General features: G+C 41.7%; 3 protein-coding genes and 1 long non-coding RNA gene across 6 annotated transcripts; all 4 read left to right on the top strand.

The window, feature by feature from the left end:
• The first annotated feature begins 5,837 nt into the window (after positions 1-5,837).
• LOC108154551 lies at positions 5,838-6,494 on the top strand. Of its 2 annotated transcripts, none has more exons than XM_033389548.1 (2): positions 5,838-6,167; positions 6,230-6,494. In XM_033389548.1, exons 1-2 carry the CDS (start codon positions 5,906-5,908, stop codon positions 6,475-6,477), a joined length of 510 nt encoding a protein of 169 aa, XP_033245439.1. In that variant the 5' UTR covers positions 5,838-5,905; the 3' UTR covers positions 6,478-6,494. The 2 variants fall into 2 exon arrangements, with proteins under 2 accessions (XP_033245439.1, XP_017140343.1); XM_017284854.2 differs by having other exon boundaries at positions 5,839-6,167; positions 6,225-6,490.
• A 280-nt stretch (positions 6,495-6,774) lies between these two features.
• Positions 6,775-7,428, top strand: LOC108153899. Its single transcript, XM_033389547.1, has 2 exons — positions 6,775-7,120; positions 7,187-7,428. The coding sequence occupies exons 1-2, from the start codon at positions 6,829-6,831 to the stop codon at positions 7,411-7,413; spliced, it is 519 nt and encodes a 172-aa protein (XP_033245438.1). The 5' UTR covers positions 6,775-6,828; the 3' UTR covers positions 7,414-7,428.
• Positions 7,429-11,126: 3,698 nt separating this feature from the next.
• On the top strand, positions 11,127-12,502 carry LOC108154338. 2 transcript variants are annotated; one of them, XR_001774950.2, is made up of 3 exons: positions 11,128-11,481; positions 11,553-12,282; positions 12,336-12,502. It is a non-coding gene; the product is annotated as an uncharacterized LOC108154338 (long non-coding RNA). The 2 variants fall into 2 exon arrangements; XR_004472133.1 differs by having other exon boundaries at positions 11,127-11,481; positions 11,553-12,502.
• Positions 12,503-21,311: 8,809 nt separating this feature from the next.
• Positions 21,312-22,602, top strand: LOC108156487 (proteasome subunit beta type-7-like). The gene is made up of 3 exons (XM_017287971.2): positions 21,312-21,456; positions 21,551-21,733; positions 21,797-22,602. The coding sequence occupies exons 1-3, from the start codon at positions 21,368-21,370 to the stop codon at positions 22,461-22,463; spliced, it is 939 nt and encodes a 312-aa protein (XP_017143460.1). The 5' UTR covers positions 21,312-21,367; the 3' UTR covers positions 22,464-22,602.
• Positions 22,603-23,184: the final 582 nt, after the last annotated feature.

Genomic DNA, 23,184 nt, shown 5'->3' with positions numbered 1-23,184 from the left:
CAGTGCACTCCGAGAGGGTCAGCAGCGACCTTTGCTCCCTCGCGACAGGTCAACTGTCGCCAAAGAGTTGCGGTAATTCACCTGGGATTTGATAGTCCCTGCCTCCTGGTGGGTGGCAATGTTTTGTGTACGTCGAAAATGGGATTTAATTGCGTGCCGCAGCAAATAAATTTCAGTTTAAACAAATTCGACTGTGATTGCCATCATCACGAATGCTGCCTGACCAGCATCCGGTGGTTAAGAATAGACCTGTTGGCTGGCTGGGTGGCTGGCTGGCCGATGATCTAACCGAGCAGAGTTCAGTGCACCTGGTAGTGCATTACTTGCCGCTGGCTGGCTGGGCTCTTGACTGGGCTCTCAAGTGCGTCCCGGGTTGACGTCTGGCAGATGTCTTCTCGTCACCAGCTGCTTGAACTTTGGCCAATTATGAGCGGCTGCTGCTTTGCGACTATTCCTCGTGCCGACAAGCAGTCTTAACCACATTGGACTCTGCTCAGCCCAGACAGAAAGAAAAAGAGAGAGAGGGAGAGACTCAGACACTTAATTGCTTACGAGTATAGCGGACTTTATCGCTTAGCGTCAAATGTGGTCTGCCATTGGCTCTCAGAAAATGGCTAAAACTAAGCCAAAGGGAAAATATACTTATACCGAAACTGGGTAAAGGGCAACACGCAAATAAAGTTGTCGTTTTTCGGTGTACAGCATTTGACATTTTGGCTATTAATGATAACGACACTCGTTATGGCCGCAGTTCTTAGATGATGAATAGATAATTGCCCCGTAAGGTCCAGGTTGTCAGTCAACATGCCTTGAGATGAATTGTTTTGCCTAAGTCTGTTCATAATTAATCCATTCATTTTAGCAGTCGCCTGCGTATGAGTAATTCGAGATTGCCGAGCCTCCACATTCATTGGAAAACAATTTCATGTTCATGATTGTATCTTTTGCGTTCTTTAGTATCCATATTTATGAATGCCTTCCCTTTTATTTCCATTTCCATTCTGTGGGAATGTATTCCGAAATCACTTCCTACCTTTCTTCGGACCATTTTCACCCGTGTTGTCGCAATTTTGTGCTTCCGCATTCGCATTCCGCACGCTCATTGCAATGCAAAAGAGGTGCCACATCTCCATTGCAGCCACCACAAATAAGGAGAGGATTTCAATACGAACAATAGACGCCAGCCACACACGAGCCCCCTCGAATGCTGTGTGCAGAATGCCAAACTTGAGCCGCCCTCAAAAACAACTTCCGCTGCTGCTTTTGCTACTGCGGCTGTTGCACGTATTGCTCTCTTTCACTTCCCCTTCCAGGAGCAGGGGGATGGGATGCCAATAAACACGACAACTGATTGGCATTCCAAATGAGGCACAGCGCGTGCTGGTCGCTGGTCGTCCGGGGGCATGGGTTGGATCATTGAGCTCTTATTGCGGCTGGGGCAAAATAAATGCCAAAATTATTTGATTCTATTTGATTCCATATAAAGTGGAAAACGTTATAAACCGTTCAGTTAATAGTAGTTTGTTATTAACATTAAAAGTGATTTAAAAAAGGATATTTTATATGAACTTCTATGATGTGCGAATTCTTTTATAATATACAAATGCTAATCTTTTTTTGCGTATATATGATACATGAGAAGCTATTATTTTGTGATTCTATATGTATTATTTGCGGCTTTGGGCTTTAATTTCAATTACAATTTTCATGTCACTGATTAAGCTTCTAGATTATTTCCAGCCCGGTGAGTCATGGCCTTTTTTCCAAGGTATTTTGAATTTGATAGTGGTTTTGCATGGAGAAAATAGGAAGAGATACACTCTTGCTGGGACTTAATACAAATAAATAAATAACTGATATTTCTATATCATAAAATTATTCTTATCCTTGCAATATCTGTTCCGAAGTAATAGGGTATTAGAAGATCGACTATCCATAGAAAGGTCATTTATTAATCTTTTTTTAGGTTTTGATAATTAAAAACACGATTTTGCATAAATTTATTTGCCACTTTTCGTTTGGAGGAGTGGGTTATGTGCGGTCTTTAATTATTTAATATGCTAATTCAATTCCGATAAACAGTAACAAAAACACAATGTATTTTTTTTTATAGATTTGCTTAAGAAACCGCAATAATCTGAAACATGTTTACGGCTCTTATAACGCCTGATCCATGTGGCTGCTATTTGTTTTCGGTTTGTCTATAGATACATATGTACATACATACATCTGTATCTATATATATACTATATATGCACGATGAAGAATTGATACATTCGAAAGGGCTGGCAAATCTTTGGGCAGCTTTTGTGATAAGCAAATTGTAATTCGCTAAATTTATTTAGAAACAAAGAATTATGTTCATTTAATTTTACCATGACTTTGCAGAAAACTTTCAACTATTTGTAGATACATTCGCTGATTAACTTAAAGGGGTTTTCCACCAAACTCCTGGGAATTCGCTTGAATGAAAACCACAGCAATAAAGTAGATGGGATCCGTTCACTTGCCAGAACTCGTCGGAGTGAAATCAGTGCTGTGGCATCCCTCGTCGAGGGCAACATGTGTACGCATAAAATAAGACCAATAGAGTAATAAATATTTATGAAATCGATCGAGAGTTGGGGGCTGTGGCTGTGTAGACAATACAAGTATATCGAGATTTGCTAAAAATAAAACAACGAATTAAATTAAAAGTCGCTAGAGCATAAAAATGATGTCCAGATATTTCGAGAACTGCTGCCAGACACAGCGGCGTCGCTAGGCTTTGAAGTCAAGATGAGATAGAGAAGTTTGAGCCCGGCCGAGGGCAAATTTCGGGCACGTAAATTATTCATAACTGCCGATGGGCCAAGACGCTAGAATCTTGTTTCGTTTGTCCGACTTGGACTGCAAATCGATCGATGGTCGAGTCGTGTGCCTCATCGTCGACTGGGGTTCACCTCGCACTCTGGTAAGTATCCATTTCGTCAACGTTTATGCCCAGTGGTAATAAAAAAATATTCCTAAAAAGAGTGACAACGCCTGCCCAAAAAAAGGCAAAAGCACAGCAAAAACCACAGCAAAATGAAGCGGTATAAAACACAAAGGCGGCCAGAACCAGGTACTACTTTGCTGCTTCATGGCATTGAGGTTGATTCAAACAAAAAATCAAAACAAAAAATTAAGCAATATCGATTTAAAGTGTTAAATAGAAATCAAGAATCAATTGAAAAGAAAACTTCGCACAGAAATTTCTAAAAAATCACAAATCACGCAGAGAAAGAGAGAATGACAGAGTCAACCGTGCGAGACGAATGAACAAATGGCGAACAACCAAAGCCATTTATTATATACAATTAAATGTTGTCAGTCAAAAGCATGATCTAACTTTTGGATTGGGAAAATTGCGGAGGAAAGACTTTGGACAGCTCATAAAGGTATTAACTCGCTACTAAAGAAACCAAATCTGCAACGTCATAATGATATGTATAGAATGAACTCTCCCGCTGGAATGAAATATCCCGTTGGCTCAAAGTCCACTCGAATCGCTACGTTATGACTAACAATCGTTAGTTACTGTTGAAACAGAGACCAGCTTTGCACCCAAAATGAGGTTCTCTAAGCAAAGTGGTTCATTTCATACCCAGGCATGATGCAGGTAAACGGCAACGTAACGTATGCGTAATACTCGTGTGTTTCGGGTGCGACAAAAGAGAGACAGAAAAGTCTGCATGTGATGCGTGCACATGCCCAAACATACGAGTGCACGAGTATATAGGATATTTATAGAGGGACTGGCCTCTAAATCTTGTTATCTGACAGTGACACCGAATTTAGCCGTCTTTATTTATCGCTCATACGCAACGTGGTGCACGGGAATGCACTCGTTTCGGTTGCCAAACAAGAGGCAAACCGAAAATCTGTACCGAAAACAGAGAGGCATGGGAATGGGGCTGGGTCTCGACTAATTGTTACTTATTGGAAGCCTAAAACCTGTTAAATTTTGCTCTGGTTTGTGAACTTTTGTGGGGAGTCACAGCCTGGAAAAATTGGGTATCCATTGTTATGCAAATTAGCGATTTCCCCCCGCTAATTGCGGCAATTTTGTTTTCTGGCTAATGTTGCTGTCATTACGCGCTGCCTTGCGCTTGAACTTCGTTCTCATCATTCGATCGACATACGATATACTCGTACATTTGTGATAGGGGCCTCCCAATTCTTGCCAATTGGCAGCGATTTCAGGCGCGTTTTCTCGACCAAATTTTCCTCCATTAGCAATAAGCACTCTTTTATTTATGACATTTATAGTGTTTTTGACTCTTGCCTGCTAGATGTTGTTTATTTTTTTCATTCTTTGGTTGTGATTTTCCTACACAATGTTGAATTGTTGCTGTTGGCTTTTATTTTATGTGGATTATTAGCCAAACTGGCGGCAAATAAGCGAAAACAAAAACAAAGATATGAAGAAAAGAAAATCACAGTCAAAAAAAAAACAAACAAGAAATTACCAGCTTTAGAGAATTGTGGGGCCGCTGCAAGAGACGGTAGGAGAGTATAGAACATTGATTTAAAGAGCTATTCAGCGACTGTAGAGAAATTAAAACTAAAAAATTAAAAACTATTCAAATAGAGCTACCATGTTTAATAATTTCTAGCTAAGAAACTTTCTCCTGCTTCAATCGGGTTCGTTGCTGTGGTAGGGGACAATTGGTAAATTATATGCCAGCTGCTTTCTTCTACACACCAAAGTCTCACATCGATGATGTCATGATTTCATGCTATTACAGACAATCGCATATTTATATCGCACACACAAATACATACAGATACACGCACAGAAAAGCAGAGATGAGAGACGAACACCGCAAGGGCTCCTCAGACTCGAACTAGACCACAGACCACAGGCCCAAAACCAATACTAATCTACCCAAATGTGGCCATGACTGGTTGACAGTTTGAAAGTCACTACGGCGGCTATTCCGCTGTGGAAATCTAGTGTGCCGTGCAATGGGAGTTGCATAAAGCCAGGCACGTGCCTAAAATGGTTTAAAGTTGGCTTGAATCGTTGGAAGAATACCAGCAAGAAACTAAATGAGTTTTGTATCTATTCACAGTTTGGCTTTTGGGCTTTTAGCTTTTTCATTACTGGTCTTTGCATTGGTTTATAAACTCACATTTATGGCTCGTGTTTATTTGTAGATTCTCACCGGGTTGCGGTCTGAGTCAGCCAGAGAGCCAAAGATCGGTGGAATGACAATCACAAAGACCGAGGAGACCCCAGCCCAGACCTGCAACCAGACATTGGCAGTGTCTCTGGGTTAGACCGAAATATAAATAGCCCTCCAACCCCACACGCCTTCACTTCCAAGTTTTAACGAAAATGTAAAATTGTCACGTCAATAAAAAATATTTCCCCCAGAAGGTTCCGGCCAGTTGAATTGGAAATTGCATAAGGCCTAGAGAACTAATAGATTTACACAAAAAAAAGAGTGCTCGGATAGGCGAACGAGTATTTGAGGCAGTAAATATATTCAAAGAAAATAAAGGCTCTTAGCGAACAATCGAACGCAATTCCAACCAAATTCAAGCAAAATCCTATATATTTACTAGCTGACCCGGAAAGCCATGTCATTTGGAAGCATGGATTATATATGCGAATGTTTTTCAGGAACAGATTTGAGTCAGAGTCAGCGCTAGTCAATTTTGGTATTGGTTTTTTAATTCCAGATGCTGATGCGGATGAGCGGAATATTGAATATTTGTGCCTTCCAATTGCTCGGAGCGTAGTATTCATATACCTGCTAAAATCACTAAAACAAAACTTTGTAAAAATCAGTTTTTTTATATTTTAAACAAAAAAACAAAACTGAGAAGGCCTTGAATTTAACAAATGTCATACGTCACATTTTTATAGCCAATAAAAATGCATCCAATAATTTTCCTTATACTCGCAACCACCATAGTTGTTACTACACATACTTTAACACCAAACCGAACCGATTATTTGGAAACGATGGAATGTGGTGACTGCGAGAAGGTAAACCAGGAATGCAAAATCGTATCTTCTGGGTATTACTGCCGTGAGCACGACGACAGTGACAAGCTCGATGCCCGGCAAGAAGTCGAGGCGGAATTGCTACATCTGAGGAATTGCATGGGCCCTGATCATTTCTTTTTTATTGAAGGTAAGTTTTCCTGAATTACCTCCATATATGTGCTTATTAATGATCTGCTGAAATAAGCTCAGAGGGAATTTCGGCGGCCTGCTGTTTTTGGACACAAGAAATGGGATGCCAGCAAGTCAAAAACAAGATGCGCACAAAGCCTTGCTCTGATTGTGCTACCTACCATGAAAGAGGCTCTTTTCTGGATCTTAATCCAATGGGCTGTCCATGTGGGCCACAGGGAAAAAACGGTGCAGAAAATCCGCTTGAATGCATCGTTTTCATTATTATTCTTTTTATGATGTGTACGATATTGTATGGTAATATATAATAAATTAATTCATTTTAACAGATAGGCATTGTAAGAAGATACATTTTTAGGACCTGTTTTAATGGCTGAGTTAGCCCCAAGTATCTGCCTCTAATATCAAGTTCAATAATTAGAGCCAAGCAACACTTGTATTTCCATAAATTTACATTGATTTTCCACCTTGTGCTCCACTTTCAAAGCATCCAAATGCATCTCTGAAGTTAGCTGCTGAATACTTCAGATGTTGCTGGACTCTCCTTTGATTTTCTCAACCTTGTCCTCCGGGTTTTCGGCATCGGCTGTGTAAATCGTATATTCTGGGACTTACTTGGCTTGTCAGCACCAGCCTGACAACATATATCACCCAACGAAATGTTGCCTTATATAATACACATAACAAAAATGTCCGCGCTCCTCTTTTACCTAATTTTCAGGTTCACCTCCACAACGGCCAATGGAGCGAAGACTACTCCGGAGTATTTACAAAAAATGACATGTGGCGATTGTGAATCTCAAGATCACTGCCAGATCGAGACTTCTGGATATTTTTGTCCGGACCAGTTCGACAGAATTGAGATTCAATACAATCAGGACGGCAATATATCGAAGGGCTTGGAACACTTGACGAAATGCGTGGCTCCACATTATTATTTTTATAACAAAAGTATGCGAGTTCGATCATTTCTACTGCTTCTGTATAGGGTAACCATTTTATTTTGTACAATTTCAGAAGAAATCAGCCAAATGTGCTGCTTCTGGACACCTAAGATGGGTTGTCAGCAACTACTAAATAAAGGCTATTCAAAAAAACCGCATTGCTCTGCATGTACCTCATACGGGGAAGATGGTTGTCCATGTGGGCCGAGTTGCGGTGGAGGAAAACTTTGTAACTGCAACTCTTTCATTATCGTTCTTATGTGTACGATTCTAAGCGATTATATATATATAATTAAATGAATTTTAAAAGAATTTTACTATATATGTAGGCACTGCGTGCCTCTATACAGTTGCAATAAAATGGAGGGAGATCCAAGCATACGCTTACACGCTCATTTCCATGAGTTTACGTTGTGCTCCATTCTCCCAGCATTCATATAAAAATGTCAAGCATTCTTAAGATGGCGCTGGCCGACCCTTTGATTTTCTCATCTTCGTCTCTGGTTCGCCCTTCTCTCCCACTATCGCCTCAACCTAACCTTACCCCATAATCGACGTATGGCAAAAACCAGAACAAAGTGTCAGGTTCTTTTTATACCCGATACTCAAAATGAGTATTGGGGTATATTAGATTTGTGGTAAAAGTGGAAGTGTGTAACGTCCAGAAGGAATCGTTTCCGACCCCATAAAGTATATATATTCTTGATCAGCATCAATAGCCGAGTCGATTGAGCCCTGTCTGTCTGTCCGTCTGTCCGTCCGTCCGTCCGTCCGTCCGTCCGTCCGTCCGTCCGTCCGTCCGTCCGTCCCCTTCAGCGCCTAGTGCTCAATGACTATAAGAGCTAGAGCAACGATGTTTTGGATCCAGACTTCTGTGATATGTCACTGCTACAAAAATATTTCAAAACTTCGCCCCGCCCACTTCCGCCCCCACAAAGGACGAAAATCTGTGGCATCCACATTTTTAAAGATAAGATAAAACCAAAAACGCAGAATCGGTGAGCATGACCATATCTTCTACAGTGCAAAATCTGAAGCAGATCGTATAATGATTATAGCCAGAATCAAGAAAACAATTTCATTCTTTCTCGATCTCGATCTCAGAACCTATAAGAGCCAGAGCAACCAAATTTGGTATCCACACTCCTGTGATATCGGACCTTGACCGTTTCGTGTCCAAATTTCGCCACACCCCCTTCCGCCCCCGCAAAGGACGAAAATCTGGGGCATCCACAAATCTCAGAGACTATTAAGGCTAGAGTAACCAAATTTGGTATCCGCACTTCTGTTAGATCTCACTATAAAACGTATATCTCAGGATTTTGCCCCACCCCCTTCCGCCCCCACAAAGGACGAAAATCTGTTGCATCCACAATATTGCACATTCGAGAAAACTAAAAACGCAGAATCATAGATAATGACCATATCTATCAGATTGCTGAATCTGGATCAGATCCAGATTCCTTCCAGATAGCCTTGAGCGCAATTCAGCGATTGATCGCTTTCGAATACAATTCCTCAATCGCCCACAAAGATCTTTGCTGCATTGGTATCGGTTGGAAAATTGGAAAACCATCCATTAGATGCTCTCAAACTACCTCATTTGGAGCCCAAGTGGTTGATCCACCCATCTACAATCCAGTAAAACTCTATAATATAATGGCGTTCCCTTTTAATTGAAGAAGATTCAGTTTCCCCTTGATATATTTAGGTCGCTTTTCGTTTTCTGTCGCAGTTTGTCCACATCTCAGGCGAAATAAAGGCGCCGAAATGCTTTGCGCAGCTCCCGATTGCATGTGGGGCAGCGGGGGCTTTGAATGGTCGCCGTCAACCACGATAGGCACGACTCGCAAAGGATATGGCTACATGCTGGGGCCATGGCGCAACCATCGGTGAACTTCTTTCGACACACGCTGCAGAAAGGGTAGGACAGCTTCTCTGTATTCTCTTCATTGGTCTTCTGACGCTTGGCAGCCGATGGTCCAGCTTGATCGTCGTCTTCAGTATCGGGTTGAGTGGATTTGCCCAGTAGCTGAATCAAGGGTTGTCCGCCAGTCGATACCTGTGTGGTTGCCACTCCGCCAGTCGATGCTTCTCTGAATCTCACTACTGTAGTAGTTAGTTTGCGCATTGTTTCGTTCGATGGGAACGATATCTTGCTTTTCGTATTTTCCATTTTGTAAAACACAAGAAACTTTTACAATTTTTGTAGTATTTACGACACAAGCTTCTCGACCATATCGCTTCTCGACCATCGTGGAGAACGGTGTGTCCAAAGATTTATATCAAAAGATACGCTATGCCCAAGAAAAACTTAGAAAAATGCTGGAGAAGATGTTTGTTTAATTGTTGGATTATGTTCACCATCTCCACAACTTACCAGCGGACTATCATTCTAAGGCAAAATGTTAGTTTAAGCTAAATCACGAACGCCTTAGCCAACCCAACCTAACCCTCGGGGTCGACTTAAAATATCACCAATTCCCCATTCATCTGTTCCCACGCCAATTCTTTCCCACAATCGTAGTTTCTGTCCAAATTTGTATTTACTGTTTAACGTTTTTTTTTGTTTGTTTGTTTTTGCATTCCACTTTAGTTCCCTGTTTAGCGTTTATATCTGTTCAAATATTTTCGTACACGAATATCGAAAGAAATTATTAATAAATAAGCCTGTTCACTGCCAACGGGGCCCCAAAGATCCAGACTGACAGAATTTCCAGAGACTCCGCAACGATTGGCCTATCGATATATTGATTGTCATCGCCAAGGCCAATCGAAGGGGAAGCTGAAGCTTCTTGGATTGGAAAAATCGCTATTCCCGGGATAAGGACTGCCTCTCCTTCGAATGTGCCTCTTGAATCACATTTTTCCACGAATGACATACATTTTTATACCCGTTACTCAAAATGAGTATTGGGGTATATTAGATTTGTGGTAAAAGTGGATGTGTGTAACGTCCAGAAGGAATCGTTTCCGACCCCATAAAGTATAAATATTCTTGATCAGCATCAATAGCCGAGTCGATTGAGCCCTGTCTGTCTGTCCGTCCGTCCGTCCGTCCGTCCGTCCCCTTCATAGTGCTCAAAGACTATAAGAGCTAGAGCAACGATGTTTTGGATCCAGACTTCTGTGATATGTCACTGCTACAAAAATATTTCAAAACTTCGCCCCGCCCACTTCCGCCCCCACAAAGGACGAAAATCTGTGGCATCCACATTTTTAAAGATACGATAAAACCAGAATCAGTGAGGATGACCATATCTTCTACAGTGCAAAATCTGAACCAGATCGTATAATGATTATAGCCAGAATCAAGAAAACAATTTCATTCTTTCTCGCTCTGTCTCTCTCTAACACACAGGTTTCATGGTCGGTTTTGTCAATTGCAAAATATGAGTTCAAGGATCTCAGAACCTATAAGAGCCAGAGCAACCAAATTTGGTATCCACACTCCTGTGATATCGGACCTTGACCGTTTCGTGTCCAAATTTCGCCACACCCCCTTCCGCCCCCGCAAAGGACGAAAATCTGGGGCATCCACAAATCTCAGAGACTATTAAGGCTAGAGTAACCAAATTTGGTATCCGCACTTCTGTTAAATCTCACTATAAAACGTATATCTCAGAATTTCGCCCCACCCCCTTCCGCCCTCACAAAAGACGAAAATCTGTTGCATCCACAATATTGAACATTCGAGAAAACTAAAAACGCAGAATCATAGATAATGACCATATCTATCAGATTGCTGAATCTGGATCAGATCGGATCTTTTTTGTAGCCAAAAGCAAGAAATCAATTTTCAGTGGCTACGCAGCGCCCGACGTCACGCTCAGACTGATTTTCTGTCTCTCTCGCACGCACTCTTTGTCGTGTGGTTCAATATTAGCGGCGTCTGCCGGAGGAGAGCCATACTGACTTAGTATCGGGTATAACTGTAGAGTTGCGGTGTCCGCAGCAACTCACAACGTTCCACCTCGTTTAGCCTCAGCCTGACAACAAAGGTGGCCACGTTATTGGCTTCAGTAAACACGCAGAAGCTCATTTCGACGACATATCAGATATTTCATTCAACGAAAGTTTCAAATATATTACACACAGCAAAAATGTCCGGGCTCTTCTTTTACCTAATTTTCGCGTTCATCGCAGCAGTGGCCAATGGCCAGAAGGATCTTATACCGGAGTATTTAAGGTCAATGGAATGTGGACAATGTGACGCTCAACAGGATTGCAGAATCGAAACGACTGGCTCTTTTTGTCCCTCACAGAATGACAGGATGGAGTTTCATTACAGTCATGACGGCAATTTATCGAAAGGCTTGGATTCCTTGGCGGAGTGCATACCCCAACATTATTATTTTATCAACAAAAGTATGCGAATTCGATTATTTCTACTGCTATTGTAACCTATAGGGTAACCAGTTTATTTTTTACAATTTCAGAGGCAATTAGCCAAATGTGTTGCTTCTGGACACCTCAGACGGGTTGTCAGCAACTAAGAAGCAAAGCCTATAAAAGAAACCCTTGCTCTGTATGTGCCAAATGGAATTGGAACACAGAATCAGATCCAATGGGGTGTCCGTGCCATGAAGTAGAAGAGCACAGTAGAAAAAAGAGAAAAGGGAGAAAAGGAGGCGCAACAAAACTCCAACATTTTGGCTTATTTCCTGTGATCTTCATCTATTTTGTGCAGCAAATATTTTCCCCATTGGCCCTATGTGGGAGGGAAATGTAAAAGGTTCTATATCAAACAAAAACTTGCTCCTGCTCCCTGGCTTTATGGAAACAAATTTTCAAACTCTTAAGTCAACCAGGACTACTCGGACTACTCGGATATTTTGTATACATCTGACACTCGAATGACTATTCGTTACATGAGCTTATGTTCTTACCTGTGAAATAATCCAAACTTCATCATTCCGATTGATAGTTCCTATTCCGTGGCTGTATGCGTAAATATCACTACACTCTAAAAAGCTATCCGGAAGGTGGAACATCTGACAGTATTATCCATCTGACACAATGACAATGATGATGCAATACACAATGTGGTAACCATTGAAATAACCCAAACTTCCTCAAATGGAGACGTGTACACAAAAAATATTTCCAAAATTTCAAATCGAGAACGATATGGCACGGAAAATATGACAAGATCAACGCAATGGATTGGTACATATTTTTAGTAAAAGAAAAACTATAAAACCAAGCTTATGCATTTGCAGATACTTCTTTTAAGCGAAGCGGAAAGAGAGTCTATGCACATTATAATGGGTTCTTATGACAGGATGATCTGAGTCCAGCTTTGACGAACGCTTCGACTAGATTTTCATCCATCGAGAATCGTTGCCTTATTTGTTCTCTACTTTTGGCAATAAACATTAAGACACTACTCTGTTTTTTATACCCGTTACCTAAAAAGAGTATGTGTAGAGTATAGTATATTAGATTTGTGGGGAAAGTGGATGTGTGTGACGCCCGTAAGAAAGCGTTCTGATTCCATAAAGTATATATTCTTGATCAGCTTCCATAGCCGAGTCGATATAGCCGTGTCTGTCAATCTGTCTGGCGGTCTTGTTTGACGCCTAGTTCTCAGAGCCTATATGAGCAACCAAATTTTGTGCTTAAACATCAATTTAGTCAATTTTTGTATGTGTTTGCAACAAATTTCAATCGGGAGAGGCACGAGATGAACGTTATCAACTACGTTCTGTCACAGAACAAATGACAAATAACGGCTTCAAGTATATAGAGTATTTACATCCGCTTCTTTTCATCTTAATCTCGCATACGAGTACTAGCCAAAAATCGGAAATATATCCAAATATCTCCTTACACACAAAGCCTCTTAAATGTTTTTTCCTTTTAAATTAACATTCAAGGATAAGTTTAAATTCAATAAACTGTATACTTTTACACTCTCGATCAAAATTCCGTTTCTGGACCTTAACATTGGAGGGCCGTAAATTGTTTAGGCACTTTGGAGATGCCCCTCTACATCCTCATTAGCCAAAATCCTATTAATATTACTTCTTTGTTTGGCCTTTTTTCTGTCTTTGTTTTTTTTTTTTTTTTTTATTTGTGGCAAACTTTAGTGGCCCCTGCTTCCTTCCGTTCCTTGCGGGAACTTTTTTGGGCAGCAAAAGAGAGTGGAAAAAGTTTTTGAGGATAACGAAATTTTTGGCTGCTGCGGCTAAAACAATTTCCGCATGGCCAAGAACAAAAGCCACGTGGAGCATGTGGGGGAAAAAAGGCGAATTGAATTCCAAAAGCAGTGAAAGTCATGAAAAAAGTCGGGTCAAGTCAACTGGGAAAGCAACATTGAAAGTTGTCTGTGGCAGTGGCTCTGTCAGGTGAATTGTTCTAGATTGTGTAGCCTTTGGCGCTGCCCGGCTATTTATAAACAGCTTTTGAAATAGAAATGCATTCCGGCTAATACAACGAGGTGTGTGTAGGGAAAACGTACTGTTCTCCAGCTGAGAGAGAGGCGCAGTTTATCTGCCAGTTCTGAGGTCTCTCAACCCGAGGGACTGGGTGCCCCACTGAAGCCGAAGCCGTGTCAAAGTCTCGACTTTCTTGAATTTGTTTAAGCGACAGCTGGCAGCTTAATGAAATTTATGCGTCGCCGTCTCGGTCTGATCGACTCGCGACTTTCCCCCGCGCCCCCCTGATTGATTTGCAGTTTTCGTTTGTTGTTGCTGCTGCTTTAATTGCTTAGTCGACTGAACTTGAGGCATCCACGACATCGCGCCCGGCATCCCAATGGGCGAGTTGAGCACATTTTTGCACTTTATGCAAATAAAAATGCAAAAAGGAGAAATCAATATAAATCAGCGCACATCAATCAAAATGAAATGCCGGGCGGGCAGTCAGTCAGTCAGTCAGTCAGTCAGTCAGTCAGTAAGTCAGTCAGCCAATCGGGCAGTCGGCCACTCAGTCAGGGGTTCAAGGTATTGATTGAAGGCAAAATGCAATACGCGGCAGACGAGCAATGCATTAAAAAACTGTCTCGCCTTCAACTTTGGCTACTTCTTCCCCACGCTCTCTTTTGCATTGACAATGACACTGACGCCACAAAAAAGAACTTATGCCAAGTGATTTTAGAGAACAGGGGTATATGTCATTCATGTGCAATATGTGACAGACTGAGAAAAGGTTTTGCGAGCTCAAAATGTATATAGTTTTTGGATCTGAATTTCAATGTCTGCATGAAAGAAAAGAATACCGGGACTAGAGGAGCTGCAGAAACCATACACTCGGAGAAAAATATCATATTAAAATTAAAACACGCCCATATTCAAATGAAATATACAGTTTTTAAATACAAACATATAGACACTAAATAGAATTTATTTTGATTTAAACATAAATGTATTAAAAAGTCTTTTTAAACACTTAAAATCAATATAAATTAAATTTGTATTTAATAAAAGTATGAAAATATTTGTTTAGTATATATTTTCATATTAATGAAAAAATCTTAGCGAAGACACTACAATTTCCACTCTCGTAGAAAATATATTGGTATTCATTTTAAGTCGGAATATGAATAGTAAAATTGCAGGACTTTTTTCTCTGAGTGTAGTAATTTTCGAGATTTAGGTTGGAAAATTTCTATCCATTCCAGGTTTTTTTGTCATGAGTAAAAATATGTCTTACCGGAGTACGAGGTATTTTGACGTATTAATTCTTTTCTTTAGTGAACTTCGTTGTTTTTTTCTTTGTTTTTGTGTGACTTTTCGACTTTTCTTAGTGATATTCCCCTCATCCTCCGTAATTTTTTAAGTTCTGGACTTAGTGGCTCCTGCAGTTACGAGCACAATTCACGTGATTCATGAATGATTTGGTAATGATTGCACTTAGCATACGCACGGCTATTGAGTGTGACCAAAGTGGAAAGTGCAAAGTAAAAAATGCTCAGTCGCGGTGGGAATACAGCTGAATTGAAATGTGGACAGCTATTCAGAGACACCCGCTCATAGTGGAGAAAGAGCTCGTCCCATTATCCGGACTCAAACTTTTCCATTTCAAATTAACAATTCACCTAATCCAGGCAGCCAGGAAACCTTTTCAATTTGCGCTCTCAACCAGCTAAATATCTGTGAAAAGTTTGTTCAATGCCAAAGCCACTTGAGCCTCTCACTGCCTCGATTCGTTTCATCTAAAGAACTGGAGCTTAAGACATCCGACTGGGACAGTGGCTTCAAAACTGAGCATTTCAATTTGAAGACTGAGTCCTCTTGTCCCTTCAGCACGCCTCGCCCTTCAGAACAAGCAATTTCAATTAATTTCAAAAATCAACTGAGCGCAAGACACATTTCAAGTGGCAAAGAATAAGCAGAGGCAGGCAGCTCCATCTACATTGCCTCTGGAAATGCACTCCTCCGACGAATCGAAATGAAAAGTTGAAAATTCAACAGTTTCTCCACAGTTTGACACAGATTTCGCACAGTTTTGTTCTATTTGACAATCTTTAATGGGAAATCTAAATGGTAAAATAGCTTTTGTGCGTTTCGCATTGGCATAAACTTTAATTGCACGAGTGGGCGGTGGGCGGTGGCACTCCCACGAGATATCCTTCGAGCCCTTTGTCGGGGCAGGAGTTAATTATGCCAAAATATTTTGTCAGCTTCACGTGCTGGCTGGCTGACAGCGAAGGACTTTCCCGCTAACAAAAGGACATCAAGTGGGTTGTGAAATCAGAGTTTCCTTTGGCCCGGCGATGGCGATGGGAGCGGACCTACTTTGCCTCTGGCTTAGTTCTTGATCCTCTGCGTCCTCTCATTTCCCTGGCTATGACTATGGTTAAGGTTAAAGGTCTCAGCCACTGACGTATACGCAATATGTTTCGGCCGTGCGGGCCAATGAAATTTTTTTTTGCTTCTGCGGTAAAACTTGATTTTCTTTTTTATTTTGTTTTCTTTGGTTTTTGTACGAGTGTTTATTTTTTTATTTTTTTACAATTGTAGAACATTTGGGGTTTGTTTATAGTGTGGAGCATTTCGTGGAAAAAATGTATCAACTAAACAAATAATAATTTTAAATTCTCCTAACATTTTATTTTTGGACTGCCATTATGTGGATTTATTTGAGCTTCTTACCTGCCTCTGTTTCTTATTTCCCACTAATTAGCCTTCAAAAGAATAATTTATAAGCTGATTGCCCTCCATTGATGCTGGTTTGTAACACTTCTGAAGAAGTCCTTGAGCGCAGTCCAATTCCAATTGAAATCCAATTTATGTTGCGCTTTTTCAAGGCAGGGGATTTTCATGTAAGCTGCTAAAAGGCTTTGCATTTTTCATACTAAGAAAAATACGGCAAAAGAGAAAAATCTACAGAGACTACAGATAAAGACTATAATGAGTTCTCTCTCATTACACATTCATGATTGCAAAACGTTGGCTCTCTCCTGCCCAGCCATGTCAATTAAATGGTATTCATTGCATTTGCTCGTTAGAAAATATTTGCACATATAATTACTTCCAGACCGCTCCCTCTCCCCCGCCGCACTCAGAAGTTCCAGGGAAATCGCGGCCATTATGCAAGCACCCGCAAAACGGCAGCCACAAACCAGCGAAAACTCACGCGATGTCGCACAGATTGCATTTTAAAGGCATTTTAATTGCACGTGAGCGGGGACAGAGAGAATGTCAAGGCGTGTTGGGAAAGTTCTATGATGCAATCGGAGTGAAAGTCTGAGACGCGACAACACTCTTTCGTTCATTCACCTGGCAGTTTGCTCCACTCCACTTCACCCGCATTTCCACTCCACTGACAATATCTCATTGAGGCGGCACTGCAGCTGGCTGGCGGCGCCATTTACGAATCGTGTACGAGTATCGCATAAGATTTACAGAAGTCTACCGCAAACTCTTCCTCTCTCTGCCGTGCGGCGACTCCGCTTTCCAACGAGAACCGGCGCGCAGTAGCGTTCATTGGAGATGGCAGCGGGTCACGTAACAGCACGAAATGAGTCAGGAGCATGTAATGAAAAGCATTTTGAGATTTTCTTCATATATAATTATAAATATAAGCCAGGCACAGTTCCAGCTTCCGCTGACAGCCACGAAGCAAGCACGAGCATTCAATCTGCAGATGGAAAATACTCCTCCGACTGAGTGCCAGCTCTCTGGCTTTCAATTTATTTACTCTGTCGAGTGTGGCAGCGAATGCGTGCAAATAAGATAAATGGATTTGTCAAAATTCGGCTGGGATTGCCTCTTGTTGCATGTTTTTGTTAAGCTCCATAAGAAGCACAAAATGAGTGCTACAATTAATTGTTTCGGCTTATGTAATTTATTCATGCTCGGAACGGAGTGGGTGGCTCAACATCCAAACTGTTTTCCAAAAATGGCAAATCAGGACCAGAAGTCAGTAAATTTCCTTGCGGTTTTACTGTTTGAAATTCGGTTTTGTTATTCAGATCCTCCCTCACAATAGCTTTAAACAATTTTAAAATTGGAGATGTCTTTGCAGATGATTGAAAGTAGGAAAATTAGTCAATAAATTTACATTCACATTGACTCCATACGATTTTAACAGACTACAAATATAGATAAAATGGCTTGTATCGAATGCGTCTGATATTTCAGGAACTAAATCGAACTTTATTTAGATTGATAGCAATTGTAGGATTTGAATGCCTCAGCCACCGTTTTATGTTTTAACAGCATTGTGACATTTTGAAATACTTTGAATAACAGATTGTCATTATTGTAACACAAGAATGCATAGCCAGACAACGCGTGAGAAAGAGATTCCGAAATGGAGAGAGACAGACAGTCAACGAGTGAAAGAGACGACAGCAGAATGCAAGCGCCAAACAATTTGTGTCGCTCGTTTCGACGTTGCACTTGGCGCACGGCCAATGTAGTGGGCCAAAATGCAGTCGAGTGCACGCCCGTCTGCCGGTCTACGATTCCACTGGACTCTCCACACGCCCCGCAAAAATATACATTCCATTAAAAAATCATGCCGCGGCGCACAAATCAACATCAACTTAATGAACATAAATTGCCAAGACGAGGGAGGGAATCGTGGAGGGGAGGAACGAAAAGGGTTGGCTGTTGGATGGCAAGAGAAGTACGGGTGGACAATGGCTGGGAGTAGCAAATGGATCGATCGACCTTCACATTGGCCGCCATGACGACGACGACGACAACGCACATGGCCCAAAATGCACACACAAGCCCCAAGGGAAACCGAAAAGGGAAAGACAGAAGGAGGATGAAATAGTGGCAATAGAAAAGAGGAAGGAGGAAAGGAAAAGGACATTTGGACTGACCAACTGACAATGGAAATCATTGCGAAGGTCTTGAAACAGATTTAGTAAGTAATTAACAAACATTCCTTAAATACCAGTTAGAAGGAATTAAACAGGATGGTTAAAATGATTACTGCTGGAATTCTTAAGAATCTTATATGCATAATAGGGATCTAATTTCTACGAATCTTTAAGAATTACAAAAAACAGAGTCCTTCGAATAGCTTCGATGCATTCTGCATCTACTCTTACCTACATAAATATATGTACTTATTTTATGCAGATTTTATGCATATATATTGATAATTTTGAGCGGGCTGTTCTAATAGATTCTTGATATCTTGATATCGTTCTGTAATAAGAAACCTCTCCGACTAGGTTATTACTGTATATCTTTTTCGGAAACTAGTTTGATTATATCTAGTTAAAGTTTTGAAGAAGCTGTTTACATAAAGCCCTACGGATATAGGCTTGTTATAATTATCCCCTATACAGATCTTTCCTTATCTTCCTTATTTCTTGCCTTCTATGTGTACCTTCAGTTATCTCACTTTTAATTCGTACATCTCCGATGTCTGTGACCACTGTGCAGCCATTGGTGACCAATCTAATGCATCTGGGAGCGGACGCTGTTGTGGCTTGGCTCTGATGGTGCCTTCGTTGTTGGCGAAGCTCGCTTTGAGAAATTTTTGCTGCGTTGGCGTTGGTGTCACGCGTTTGGTTTTGTTATTGGGCCCTCGAGTGGTGTTTTCTGCTAATTAGAAACTACTCATATATACATAAAGTGGCAGAGAGAGAGACAGAGAGAGACACACACTCATGACCGCATGTGGGGAGCACGTAGAAGCCACCTGCAATTACAGTTGGCGAGGAGCTGGCTGGCCGCAATGTGGTTATCCCTGGCCGTGATTGGGTCAGGTCATGTGAAACGGGAGAAAGGACATCTCTGCGCGTATCCAGGAATGAGGGGGCGAAATGATTTCGTATCGATTTGGCTTTCGGGGCGGGGCATTTACAATAATTGATGTAGCATGGCTTTGAATTATCCACAGCTCAATCACTTGCAGTCTGGAGTTCTGGGCTCTGGCTCTGGCTCAGGGCACATCGAGCATCCCACGGCGTGTCAATTTCCGCCTGAACACGTTGATGGCGCAACATTTGCGTGCCTCGACTGCGCCTTCGACTTCCACCTTCTCTTTGACGCCACATGACGTGCAGTTGATATTTATGTCGCCTTGCTCCTTTCTAGTTTCTGGTCTCTCCTTGGAGCGTAATCAGCAACGTGCCAGGACAAGGCAAAATCACAATTGCACCGCAGGAAGCCGAAGGATACAATGGCTGTTGTGTGGGTGGCAGCTTGGGGTTGGGAAAGAGTGAACAGTTTCGAAATTGTTGCGACTGGCTGACAATGGCAGCCACAGCAGCAGCAGGGCGAGATCCTGCCGGCAACGTGATGATGTTTACATGCTATGCAAATACAATTAATTCCACTTTTGTGGACAATCTTTGTGCCAGCAGCTAGCACCAGTGCCGCCCAACAGCACAACAGATGCCACAGCAAATGGTATAGGGACAGAGGCGCAGAAAGAGAGAGACAGAGGGGCAGATAGCGAGTGAATGACAACGGAAATGTTGACACTGCCACAGGCTGGATGGATCAGGATGCCAAATGTCAGCAAGCCTTTTGTTGCTTTCTCTCTTATATTTTCACCCTTCTCTGCTTCGACATGAGTGTTAACCCCAGCTTTGTGCAACATTTCCGCTACATTTCGAAGGGAGCTGTGCTCAAAGTAGGATATTTTGTCCAGGTGCAAATTATACAGGTACAATGCCGATGTTAATGAGATTATATATATTCATAGGAACAAGCAACTCCCGCAAATTGAACTCAAAAGTCATGCACAATATCCAAAGGCTAAATAAATATCGATCATTTTACCATCCTTAGTTCACGGCAATGAACTGAGAGGCGTGCAAAATTGCCTGCAATCGAAGACCACAAATGACGCAATGGCTCATCAAATGAATGTTCTTCTCCATGCTGTAAATCTGTGACCTCCAAAGCTATGCCTCCCCCCGTGCACCCTCTGTCCGCTGCAATGGCAATTACATTGCCCCCAGAGTCGTCACCGTCTCTCCGTTCCTCCATTGCCATACTCCAAGGCCCCTGAGAATCTTCGGCTCGTCCGTGTCTGGTGCGTTGGGCATTGGATTTGGTTACGATTAAGCGAACTTTGCACTCCGGACAGCAGCCAACAGCTGCAGCAGCAGCAGCAGCGGCAACAGCAGCAAAAGCAGAACAGAAGCTATATTGAAAATGGATCAGTGCACAGATTACGTCGCTGGTTGCTCTCGTGTTTACATTTGCATTTACAACTAAGGAAATTGTAAATTGAAATCGAACGAAATGCGACCAAAATTCAATAAAATTACAGACTAAGAGAGGAACAAAGATTCTTGCTCTGCCTCGAGGCTGTCTGGTGGTCTTGAACTTGTGGTCAACGAAATACAAAATCGTAATGGCACAGTATTCCGACTGTGGGATACCCGGGAGGACATTTAATAGATATTGACAAAGAAAAATACTTTTCCTTGATATTTGTTTGATACTTTGTCTGGCAAATTTACCTATGTATATGCCTCCTATATATACATATACCTCATGCCCGTGAATACAATATACCTTTCGTATCTGCTAGTACCGTTTATAGAAAGCGGCAGCACATGCTGCCATCGAAACAAGAAAAATGATTGCGATACAAAATTGATTTTTTGGGTGCAAATCTTTCATCAAAATGATATGTGAACTCATACCGGAAATGGGACGTGTCAAAGAGTTCCAAAATAACGTCTTATTAGGCGCGCAGCAAATATCGTAAGGTCTGGAGAGGGCCGGAGGCCATAGGCTTAACAGCTTTAAAGATCACACGTAGTCCGGGATTTAACATTCGAACATTGTTCAAAATATCATATACAAAATCCTATAAACACATAATGTTAAACATTACCCCAAATCTCCAGGCGCCTAGCCAATCGCTATTCCAAAGAAGTTCAACAGGATTCAACTTTGACAATCGCGAACGGTAAGTATGTCCCGTGCTCCGTGTTTTGATGTTTGGTATATTCATATTCTATTCTATTCTATTCTGCTCATATTCTATATGAAACAATCTGCAGCGACAACCAACTTGCTGAGCGCGAAGGATTCATTCCTAAGCCGCCAACGACCACCGGCTCCACTGTCGTGGGTGTAAAGTACCGTGACGGCGTCATCATTGCCACCGACAGACAGGGGACAGCCGACGGCATGATAACCACAAATTGTATGAAGAAAATATATCGCTTGCAGGAGAACATCTAGTGAGTATTTGTTGGTGGTTGTGCCACATGCTCTTATCGTTCTAATGAATTCTGATAATACAGCGCAGGTGGATCCGGGGTCTGTGGCGATCTGCACCAGGTCGCACGACTCACTCGCGCCCAAATGGATCTGCATCAACTCCAAATGGGGTGCAAGGTGCCTGTCGTCTGCGCTAACCATTTTGTCAAGCATATGCTGTACCGCTATCAGGGCAACATCAAGATCACCATGCTGATCGGTGGGGTTGACAATGGGGGGCCCAGTCTCTATTCCACCTGGTTTGAGGGTAGCACGTCAAAGCTTCCCTTCGCAGCTCAGGGCTCGGGAAGCTGTGCTGGCTTATTTGTGCTGGAAAAAGGCTGGAACGCAAGTCTCGACGAGAAGAGTGCAGAGTCTCTAGTCATCGATGCGGTGAGATCTGGCATAAGAAACGATCTGTATTCTGGCTCCTTTATCCATATCTGCATTATCCGCACCGATTACTCGGTATCACTATATGACAAGATATCCGCTGGGGTTCCTGTTCCCAGACCACACGTATTGAGAGTGAAACCCCAACCACCCAAAGTCCTTTTCGCAGCTGATCATCCCCTGGAACCTATTGCCAATAGCATGAATAGCCTTCCACCAGAATCCAATCAGGTTTTGCCAAAGGGCACACGGACCGCTCTCGCATTAGCACGTCTCAAAAGCAAGAAAATTAAGGAAACAACGGAAATCGATGGTTAAACATTTTCCAGAACAAGTTTTCGTCGTTTTTGTTCTCTTTTTTTCTTTGTTCATTATGATAACCCAACTATAAATTATAGCTGTCAACTAAAGCCACTCTCAGCAGCAAACAATACAAATATAATTAATCTCAACTCAAGATTTTCAAAGTTTTTTTTTAATAATTGATTAAATTTGAATTGTAAGTCCCTAGGTCTCCTACACTTCTTGACTTCTGTTAGCTTTTCCCACTCAACATAGCCCCCAGAGCGAATTTCTTGGATTTCAATTGAAAATAGAACTGAGTCCTGGGTAGGCTCCAGTGCTTCTTTAACTGTATGTTGCTCCGGCGCATATTCAATACATTTCCTGTATCAGTTGACATCTATCATATTTTGAGTGCTGATGAGCGCCTTTCATAGTACATTTCTTACTATCGTGCCGTCTTAAATATATTCGTTTTAGAACGTATTAATGTTGGCTTCGAAGCTTCAAGACGCGACCAAAGAACAATCACGTAAAATCGAACTATTGAGCCATATTCATGTTTTTTTTTTTTTTCTATTAATTTTTAGCGATTCCTTTAGTGCGTATTCTAATCGATATGTCAGCCAGCAGCAGTACATAATGCATCAAGAAAATGGATCGTACTATTTTTACGTCCCATTTCTGAAAATCTGATGCAATGAATCTCTAATCATGTGCATTCGCCATATCGAAAGAAATCCATCACTGATCCCTG

The sequence above is a fragment of the Drosophila miranda genome, chromosome 2 (assembly GCF_003369915.1).
Source record: "Drosophila miranda strain MSH22 chromosome 2, D.miranda_PacBio2.1, whole genome shotgun sequence".
Lineage (NCBI taxonomy): Eukaryota > Metazoa > Arthropoda > Insecta > Diptera > Drosophilidae > Drosophila > Drosophila miranda.
This window is presented reverse-complemented; position numbering and strand designations above follow the sequence as displayed.